Genomic DNA, 10,822 nt, shown 5'->3' with positions numbered 1-10,822 from the left:
TTCCTTCCTTGATTTCTTTCTTTCTCTTTCTTTTTCTCAGCATTTACTGGTTCTGACTACCACTTTCTTCCCTTATGCTGATCTGATGCTCCTTCTACCAGTCTAGCCTTTTTCAGGTTGCTTCTTTGGTTTCTCCTTTCCCACACCTTCTCTCAATAATTTTTTGATGGTTTTGTCTTTCCTCATGACTTCACTGGTCACCTTGGTATGCCTTACTCTCAAGCTCATATATCATATTTCTTTGATTCCTATTATTACAAAAGCCTGCTGAACATTCAGGACAATAGCTTGAACTTAACATATCCAAAGCTGAATTTCTTTCAATTATTATTATTCTTATTTTTAAATTTCTCTTGATGATGTCACCATCTTTCTTATCCAAACTTAAAACTGTGGAGAGGCACATTTGGTTCTTTTCTCCCACAGTATCCAATCATTTGCCAGTTCTGTCAGCTCTGCCTCTCCAATATTTCTCAAATCTTTCTCTTCTTCCACCCACCACTTAACATTTACATCGCTATTTCTCTAGTTAAGGCCCTCATCATCTCTTACCTGGGATATTGCAGTCAACTCCCTTATGGTTTTTCCATTTCTAGTTCTTCTATCTAAGTGATTAATTTTAAATTAATTTTTATTGTGGATTCATCAGTCATCATCAACATAAATATAAATTTTTTAAAAAAATATTGCATATGAAACTGTCAGCTTCTGTTACAGTTTTATAGTTGTGTATGTATAATACGTACACATACACACATATAAATACATACACACACATACATATATATGTATATATACACATACTCACTTGAACAATATGATAACACAATTTTGCCCTATTTGCTCTTATGAACTTATTTTCTTCTCTGTATTTTTAAGCCTTATTGGTAATCTTTTTTTCATTTTTCAGTAATTCATTGCACTCCTCTCCCTTTTCCCATTCAAGAAAGGCTATTCCTTGAAACAAGTATAGTCAAGCAAAACAAGACAGTAGAGAACAGAACCTTGAGGAATGAATGCTGTTAAGGGTATGAAGAGAAGACAAAGGCAAGCCTCAGAGAGGCTGACGGAAAAGTACTATAGGATAGTGTTACAGAAAATACATCTGAATACGTAATTTTTTAACTGTGCACTTTGGTCCACAAAGACATAGCCAAACCCTCTGATAAGGAGTAAAGATAAGTAAAGTAATGTTAGCTAAAAGTATATTTATGTTTGAATGTCTTGAGTATAATTTTTGGCCAAAATAATAATAAAATATTGAAATGTCCAAAATATTGAGCCCCTTGCTGCTTAATAATATGTGCTAGTCACTGATGTAGAATTAGATTTGGAATATACATTCTCTTTTGCTGTAATTCATACATTGCTTTTGTGAAAGGTTTAGGTTTTTTGTTGTTGTTGTTTTTGCTGAAGAATGTTATTTGCTGAAAATTGTCTTACTATTCACTGCTTCCAAAACAGATTTCTAAGCATTTCAAAGAGCTCCCTTTGTTTTAGAAAACATCAGAATAGAAATAGTATAGTTATTACTTCTTTTCCTCAACTCAATGAAGTGCAGATATGTAATCATCACCAATAGTAATATTTAAATAAAAGCATCTCTTTAAAAAAATCAGCAACTTTAAAATAAACTCTTCTCTTCTTCAAGTGAATGATGCTCAGTCAGCAAGGAAACCTAACTTTAAAGGGGTGAAAAAAAAGAAATGGATTTATGAGGAGCCAAAGAACCTCGCAGGCACAGGGACAAGGAAAGGTAAAATATTAAAACTGGTTTACTACTATTGAAAAAAAAAAGATTTCAAAAAAAGAAATAAAACAATTCAAGGTAAGATATCCTACCAGAAAAACACAAGGGATCATGTTTTTCTTTAGATTTAGTTGTGGCTACATTTAATGAGACTTCATTTTTATAACTTATTCTTCTGATGGTCATGTTTTGTATCTGCTTGATCTCTGCTTTCCCTTGACAGCAGCACAGGCTCCAAACCCCAAAAATAAAATGAGCTACCAACGAAATGATAAAAACAGGAATGTGGAGAATGCATCCTATGTTCACGTTCAGAGAGAAACAGTAAGGAGTGTTTCGTTGAACTCACCAGCATGTGGCAGCCCAACAAATGGGACTTATAACAAAGTCAGTGTGAACAAGGACCCCAAACTCAACCTCTGTCCAGGTGAGGTTCTGTAATAGACCAGATCCACTGTAACTACCATTTTGAATTCCTCTAGTTTGATTGTGATCGTCACTGTTACCCAGTGTCCTTTAGTTTTGCAAGCACATTACCATTCTCATTTCTGTAAGTAGGAAAAAGTCTCATTTCTGTCTCAAGGATTTGAAATTTTAAAAGGAATCTTGGAAGTTGTTTTTCTACCTGGATCAGTGCCAAAAGAAGGCAGCCAACACTTGGGATATGGTCAAGCAAACCTGGAACACTTTCTTGGTCTCTACTGGCTGGCAGAAAACAAGTTCTTAATACTAATTGAGAATAAGCACACCCCTTTTCTGCAGGTCCCAGTTTTAATAGTTACATTCTTTCCTGTATAGTTATGCTTTTTTCTCCCTTACTGTCTTTTAATGCCTAATATAACTTTGAGAAAGCCCAGTCCTGAAATGTTATCAGTATCTCCTTGGCTTTGTTCATTAAGTTCTAGAGTTCCAGTGTTTTCCTTTCATGGTAACAAGAGTTGCAGAAAGGGCCTTAAAAACAGAGACCATTTAGAGCAAGTTGAGAATAGTCCCCTCAATTTTCCTTGTGAAATGGGCCTCCTTGTACTGGTTCAGATTCTGTTTCATTTCAGTCAGGGAAAATAACAAAGAGACAGACTGTAGGGGCATCTCCATGTGTCTCATGTCATGTAAAGAAGTTTTGACATTGCAAGCCCTGGAGTTCTACTTCAAAGACTTATTCCTCCCCCCCCCCCCCCCAGATTTATTTCACCCTTGAAGATTGTTTGTAAGTGGCTGACATTTTCTTGCTCTAGTAATGTGTAGTACATTTATCACTCTCAGTCCAGTGGCTTGGCTTTTCTACAGGCCTTTGTGATTACTTTCTGAAAGGGTTAGTTTGAGGGTTAACTGCATTCTTTTTGACAATGTCTCTTCTCCTGTATGATGCATAGATGGCTAGCTATCACATATTGCATGTAAATCATTTAATCATGTAATGTAATAAAATCATTGTACTAAGTCAGAAAGGCAAGGCCTCAGTGAGGGAAAAGTCAATCTTCTCCTTCCTCTTGATGAATTTTGCCCTTTTGAAGGCTGGGTTACAATTCTCTGAAATTGACAAAATGTCACTCAAGTCTATTAAATTTCGTAATAGATTTAATTCTGCTGAGACTGGTTGGTGGAATTCTGAGTACTGGATACTCTTGAAAGTGTTAAGACATGCTGATGTGTCATTTCTTTCACTGAAGGGCTTCCTCTTATTCTTTAGGTATATGGGGAAGGAGTACCAATGTACCCCGTAGGGGCTTCCCCATACTTGATACATGACAAGCTCATCTTCTTTTCTGGTAATACATGTATTCAGTATTATGCTTAGACTTCTTCTCACGTGAAAGTCATGCTTTTTAATAATGTTTATGACATTCATTGATTGACCCTTGAGTTACTTGTAATTTTAATTCTTCTAAGATGTACACATAGAGAGTTCTGCTGTATTGACGACTAATGAATGAAAAAAAAGAAGCCCAGAATTATTCAGCCCTTGTGTGTAAGGCACAGTACTAAGCTCTGAGGATACAAATACAAGCAAAGCAGACCATGCCTGCCTTCAAGGAGTTTATATTCTAATGGAGAGATGTAGCTAGGGAGGGTGTTTTGGATAGGGAATAATTAGTGTATGGAAGAGATTGTAGATTATATTTTGCTCATTGATGAAGCTGCCAGCTTGCATTTCTAAATGGTCAAACTTCCTCCCCTATTTTATAGAAGACAAATGACATACCTTGTCATCACAGGTTGACTTTGGCCTTTTAAAAAAAATTCTTATTCTCAGTATACCTGGCACTTAGCTTGAACTAAAGTGTGTGGTTCCCTGCCTTCATTGCTAAAGTGCTCCTTTTCCTGTCTACCTCCCTTACTACAGCCCTCAGGTGTCCCTTTGTCCAGGTATATAAATTGGACTTTCCTGTTGGTCAGTGGAGGGTCCTGTGGCAGAATATTCAACATCAACCCTTGCTTACCTACTATCCTTGCTTCCTTTTTTCACTGTGCCTTTCTTTTCCCAACCCCCATTTCAGTAAATGATTCCATTCCTTATTCAAGAAGTGTTGTGGCAGACCAAAAAATGTGTCATAGATAAATGGCAGATAGGTTACTATTTTTTTTCCTGCAAAGTTGTTTCATCCATTTTTCATTGCTATCCATTTTTCTTTTTGGACTCTTACCTTCAGAGTTACATTTTTTTTTTGCTTTTTGGAGAGGGGAGGGCAGGGCAGTTGGGGTTAAGTGACTTGCCCAAGGTCACATGGCTAGTAATTGTTAAGCATGTGAGGCCAGATTTGAACTCAGGTCCTCCTGACTCCAGGGCCAGTGCTCTATTCACAGCACCATCTAGCCACCCCTAAAGTTACATTTTAAAATTCTATTTTCTACTATCTAAATAATCAAAGCATCAGTCTTGACACAGAAGCAAGGAAAGCAGGGCCTCCAAGATGGGGGGAGGGAACAGACAATATAGTGAGGTTTGTGAGGGGAGGAGTAGGGCAGTGATGGGAGCTGGGCTCGGTATTTCTGGGTTTCCTTCTCTGTCCTGGCCACAAAAAAAGGAGCTCTGGCAACTGATTAGAAACACTTTTCTTTCCCCAAATAAATCCTGGAGAGGGATGAGGAAAAAGGAAAAGTGGAGCTACTGTCATATAGAATTGGATGTGAGGCAGAGGTGTGCAACTTGCAATTATTAACTGTTCACTGTAAGCATTTACACTTCAGAATAGGCAAATGATATAAATCAGGGCTTGGTTTACTGTTTTGTTGATTGTGTAGATGTAAGAAGGGGATAAATAAAATGTTACTAATGCAGATTAAACTTAAAAGATGTGTCCTGGATACCTTTTTTTGGAGGGAGAGGAAACGGATTGTTAAACATTTACTATCACACAAATACTAGTGTGGAGTAATAATCAACAGTGTGGTAAAGGGAGAAGAACAGTGTTTATCCATAGGTAGCTGAAACTGTAAAGTAAAGACTGAGTGGTTGGTCAGAATTTTGCTCAGAAATGGACAATGAAATTATTTCCTATTTTTTCTGCCTAGTCTGCTTGCATTAATATTAATATTTTTAATATTTTATCACATCCATTGTCCCTTCTCTCTTTTCTGGGTATTCACAACTTGTTTCCATATTTGTCATTGTCCATTGTCTAGACTGTTCTTGCTCAGTAGATTTTTAATCCTTGCCACCATGCCTGGCATGTTTCCATCTTCCAGTACACTGCTAATATAACCATTTATACTCAGTATATGATTTCAACTAACTATTAATTTCTTGTATCCCATTTTCTTATTATGGTTCTTCTGTTGCACCATATTTAACTTTATGTGCACATGAAACCTTGGCAGCATCTCTCTTTTATCATCAGTATGCTTTCTCTACTTCGCTTGAGACATTGGTATAACACAAAAACTTTTGTGCATTAACCCCAGTTTGGATTTAAAAGCCCACATTTAATTCCCATCACAAAGCTGTTGTCTCACACCTTATTTTCTAGACTTATTTCACATTACTCCCTTTCACATCCTGTGTTCCTGACAAATTGGAGTAAGAGACGCTCTTTTTGGTAACTGCCATCTCTTTCTACTTTCTGACTCTGAAATTCAACAGAGCCATCCCCCATGTCTAGAACTTAATCCCTTCTGACATCTTTCCCCACCAGTGCTCTTCCTTTTCTTCAAAGCTCTGTTTAGGTGTCTCTTGCTCTTTCAGCTGAAAGTTTTTCTTTCCTTCCCCAGTTTTCCTGAATCTCTTCTTCACTTCTCCCCCTCTTCCTCATATTAATGACTTTGTGCGTGATTCTTTCCATCCTTCCAGAAGACTTATCAGTTATAAGTTCTTTGAAGTTAGGATCTATGTAATATATTTATGTATTATATATGTAATATATTTATTTACCTATTTATTTTTCACAGCAATTCCTTGAAAATAATAGGTGCATAATAAATACTTTAGTGCCTTGAATTCAAAATTAATGTTTGATTACAAGAGATGTGTTTATTGACCAGAGAGATTTTTGTTGAGTTAGCTACTAATGAAATAGCAAAACAAGTTTATTTATAGATATGGCAATACAGTTGGTTGGTATAATATTTTCTCATGTGTGAAACTGGAAGGACTGGTATTTCCATCATTAAGTTAGGATTCAGTGAATGCCCGCTATCTGAGAGGTAGGGTGGTATAGTGACTAGGGAGCTGGCTTTGGAATTAGACTGGGAGTCAAGTCTAGCACTGACACATACTAACTATGTGTTTCTAAACAAATCATCGAGCAGCTCAGTGGCCCAGGCAGCTCTTACAGGCATCTTTGTACAGTAGCCTATGATCATTAGGGTCAGTGGAGGTAGTTCCTTAATCAGGAGTTCTTTAGATCAGCGAAGTCATAGGTCTACTCTAAAACTCTATGAGAGTTATATCTTGCATTATAATTTGTGAACTCAGACTATACAGGATTACAAACTATAATGCAAAACATACTTCAAAAAGATTATTATAGTTTCGTTGGAGGAATGAGAGATATATAATGTACCTATCAGTCAATTAAACCATTTCTATTAGTTCCCAACCCAATTCAACAGGCACTTAATAAATACTCACTAAAAATGCAGGAAGTATTGTGGAAGGATATGAGGATATGAAGGCAAAACCGAAAAATCTATATGTCCTGTCCATAAAAAACTTACAAAACCAATGTCATCACTTTACAGGAAGAATATGTAAAGAGTTAAACAATAGTAAAAACAAGATTGATAGAGATTAAAATGTGTGATCATGTGATCCAAGAATGGTAGAAGCAATAAGTATTGTGATTGCTAAAGAACCATTGGAATGGTTGAGGAAGGCCTTGTGGAAGAAGTCAGCATTGAACTAAACCTTGTAGGTATTTCTGGATTTGCAGAAATGGAAAGAACAGGACCCATAGAAGCTTAGCCAATGAGATCAATTGATTCTTCTGATCTCATCTTATAGGAAGCCTTATTTCTATTACAATTGTATTTCTGTTATAATCTCACATTCTAGATCAAATTATTATCCTGGGGGCTGGGTAGCTGGGAGGACACTTGTTCCCAGGTCCACTGACTTGAATGACCTTGACCAACAGCTCCTGGTGCTTTACTAACTGTAAAATGGGCACTGGAATGAATCTCTCCACAGTGATGTATTTAGTATTGATAGCATCCTTACAGCTCTTTGGGATATCTGTGGGAAATTGTTCTGTTTCTACAAAGTATGTGATTGATTGCCTCATTGTTTCTCTTTAGACAAATATACCTTGACATCCTATAATGCTTCAACATGGAGAAAAAGAATTCCTTTTTCAAAAACATACTCGAAAACTGAAAAGATATATTCAGGTAACTCACTCTGCTGATTTTGAAATTTTAGAGTAAAAATAAGTATTGTATTTAAACATTAAAATAGTTTGGGACACTGGGGGAAAAATGAAGCATACATTTTGAAATCTGTCTTCATTTGTTTACTTCTGAGAGAGTAAAGGGCTTTGTCTATTGTTAGTAGTTCTCAAGGTATGACGTCAAAACTATTTTCATAAGAACGTTAAAATGTTTTAATTTCAAATTTATTAAATATCAAGAGACATAAACCGCATAGACAAAAGCTCTTTGAGGTCCTCAATAATTTTTGAGTGTAAAACCATTCTTAAGACCAAAAAAATTTGAAAACTGTCAGTCTACTGTAAATATTTTGTCCATATTTCTTGTAGGATCACTTCTTGATTGTCTAATTATTCTTAGGCAATATCGAAAAAAATATTTTGATATTTTTCTTCTCTATAAGTTGTATAATGATTACAGTGACTTTGCAATTGATTAAGATGCAGTATTTACTATAAGGTTTCTAGTGTCATTGATAAAATGGCATTTTGCACTTATACATAAAGTCTAATTTGGAGGTCGCCCTAACCATATGCAAAATTCCATTGATAGAAAATACCAATAGGCACAGGTTGACTGTGGACCCTCTGGGGAGTGTCCTAGTACTCACTGGGACCTCTCCTGGATGTGAATTGTCCATGGAATAGATTCAAGAAACCTGCTACGGTTCTCTATTTTCATTTCTTTTTTACAGCCTAAGCTTGATCTGGGACACTATTGGAGAATCGTTTTGGTTCCCTCTCAGTGATCTTGAACCTTTCCAACTGAGTTCTACTTGTATGGGAGCCCAATTGAATTAAGAGCACAGAACCCACATTATAGCTTCTAATTCTTGTTACCCTGGGCTTTAACATTCCTGGAACACTCTCTGAAAATCATTAGGGCAAGTTCAGGCTGAAGAATTTCTCCTTGATCCAAAGCAACTGCTGTTTCCTTGAGGCATGCTGATCTAAAACTACCCTCCTGAGACACTAGAAACTCTTAGAATCACTTTGGGATCTTGGGTTGCAGGCAGGGAAGCTCTAAAGACCCAAGAGCCTCTAAGGCCATTTATCATAACTCATTTTCTGAACAAGACTTCCTTCTATAACTTACCCAATAAGGGATCATTAAGTTTCTGCCTGGAGAATTCCAATGGCAGAGAACTCACTACTTCTCAAAGTGGTTCATTCCAATTTTAAATGGCTCTATTTGTTGATATTTTTTTTCCTAACATGAAGCCATGTTTTCATTTTGGGGTTTCATGATGCCTTGAAGGGAACCAGCCACCCTGGAGTTGACCTTTAATCAAAATTTAGGGAAGTAGTACTTCTTATTGGTAGTATTTCATTCTTTTTCTCTTCTGTATTTTTAATTTTTTCTCTCCTTTCTCTCCTCAAACACTACTCACACATGTACACAGACTTTAGAGTACTCATAAATCTTAGAGTTAAAAGGGACCTTAGAAGTCAGCTCCCAGTCCAATGTCTTCCCTATCCTACTCCACAATACCACCCCACCTTTACTTTTTCAGGCTAAAGTAACTTAGTTTTCAGTTTGTATTGCCTTTAGAGTTATGAAGTAAAAAAAAATAATAGAAGGGATAGAAACCCAGCCTCAGGTAGGGTTGGATGACCAGCTTTTGTTGATGGGAGAGAAGAAATTCTTAGATGTTGGATGAATTAGATATTTCTGAGATGCCTTCTGAGTTTGAGATTTGGTGATATTGAACTTGGAGCCCCAAAGAATATGAAAATGCTTAAGAAAAGTTATTGGAAGAAATAATTTTTCTATGTGTATTTTATTGTTAGAGCCAAGACGAAATGGAAGCAAGTAAAACAGGAGGTTGAGAGAAGAAAAGGAGAAAAGAAAAAAGTGCTGGACATCCTATGATTTACGATCAAAAATGATAAAAATGCAAATTCAAAGAATGAGATATTCAAGTACTTCATACTATATACTGGATAGCCAAAGATGATAAAATGCAAATTCTGAAAATAAGATGCAGGAAGTACATTGTACTATTTCAAAAATGATAAAAATGAAAATTACAAACAGATAAGTTGCATGTGTATTTATACAGGTCTGGAATTCATTCAATGCATTTGTCATGAAAGTTTAATAAAATTCAGAAGCTTGACAATTAAAGTCATTCTTTAATTGTAAACCAAGTTATATTGACCACAGATTGAAGGATAAAATTGTGTCTTTGATCTGTGTTACCAAAGTATTCCTGATGAAAAACCCTCTCCTTTTCTTTTATCTAGATTTCAAAATTGGGCCCTCAGAGGTGACATCTGATGAAGTTAAAAACTAATTGAATGAAGGTCTCAGGGCTACAGTTTGTCTGTGATGGGTTATTTCAGAGGAATTCCAATATAAACACCAAACTTTGATGTATTCTAGACAGAGACAAAGTTTTGTTAAATATACAGGGCAGTTGTTGTGCAATGTATTGTAATGGGTGCCCCCGGTGTAGAGCCAATGAGGAATGCCACCTTCAAAACTGAATAGAATTGAGATGAAAATATAATGGAAATGAAAGCAGAAACTATTCAGAAATGGGAAACAGGACAAACCTGAGAAGAAACCTGGAGTCTAGGGGAATTCATATGTCTATTTGCATGCATCTCTGGCTACCAGTAGGATATTGTTCAATTTTTTATTGGGGGAAATCAGGGATTTTTAGGTGTTTTTTTTTTACTCTTGTGTAAAGATGTGATTCCAGTTTTTGTGGAGAAGACAGGGTCCACCATCTGTGTATTTTAGTGGCATACTGTCTAAAGCACTCACCAAAATCTGTGTGGCAATTGTTTGAGAAACAAGAGTTGAATGGAATTAGAAATTGTGTCAGTGAGACCAGCATGTGATGATTTAAACCTGTGAAGGGAAATCAGGTGACAAGCTGTTCACTGGACAGTTGATAAGGTGACATATGTCCCCTCTTAATAAATAGCCCTGCGCCTCTGTAACTTCGGCTAATGATGAAGTAAGAAGTATTCTGAGATAAAGATCGTCCTCAAAATGTGGTGCAGCCCTAACATGTATGTTTGCTTTGTGAATGAATATATACTCTTCAACCCAATGCTGAAGATTAGATGAGGTATGAGAGAGAACCTCTCAGAAAGGCTTGGCCATAATCATTCTGCGTATTTACTTGTATTGTTCCTGAATAAGAGGAAATTGTGATGGTACTAAGCTCTGTTTCTGAGAACTAGTAAACAATGA

The 10,822-nt window shown here is 36.3% G+C and overlaps 1 protein-coding gene across 1 annotated transcript in view; it reads left to right on the top strand.

Moving 5' to 3' along the window:
• The window catches only part of CUNH12orf50 (chromosome unknown C12orf50 homolog), a 41,297-nt gene extending 31,386 nt beyond the window's left edge, over positions 1-9,911 (top strand). The window contains exons 10-13 of the mRNA XM_069095064.1: positions 1,652-1,756; positions 1,974-2,177; positions 7,484-7,576; positions 9,862-9,911. Of these exons, the coding sequence (XP_068951165.1) occupies positions 1,652-1,756; positions 1,974-2,177; positions 7,484-7,576; positions 9,862-9,911 (452 nt within the window). The remainder of the gene's footprint in view (positions 1-1,651; positions 1,757-1,973; positions 2,178-7,483; positions 7,577-9,861) is intronic.
• The last annotated feature ends 911 nt before the right edge of the window (positions 9,912-10,822 follow it).

The sequence above is a fragment of the Petaurus breviceps genome, unplaced genomic scaffold, assembly GCF_028583685.1.
Source record: "Petaurus breviceps papuanus isolate PSGF00001 unplaced genomic scaffold, PetGlider_PUasm1.0 225, whole genome shotgun sequence".
In the NCBI taxonomy this organism is placed as follows: domain Eukaryota; kingdom Metazoa; phylum Chordata; class Mammalia; order Diprotodontia; family Petauridae; genus Petaurus; species Petaurus breviceps.
This window is presented reverse-complemented; position numbering and strand designations above follow the sequence as displayed.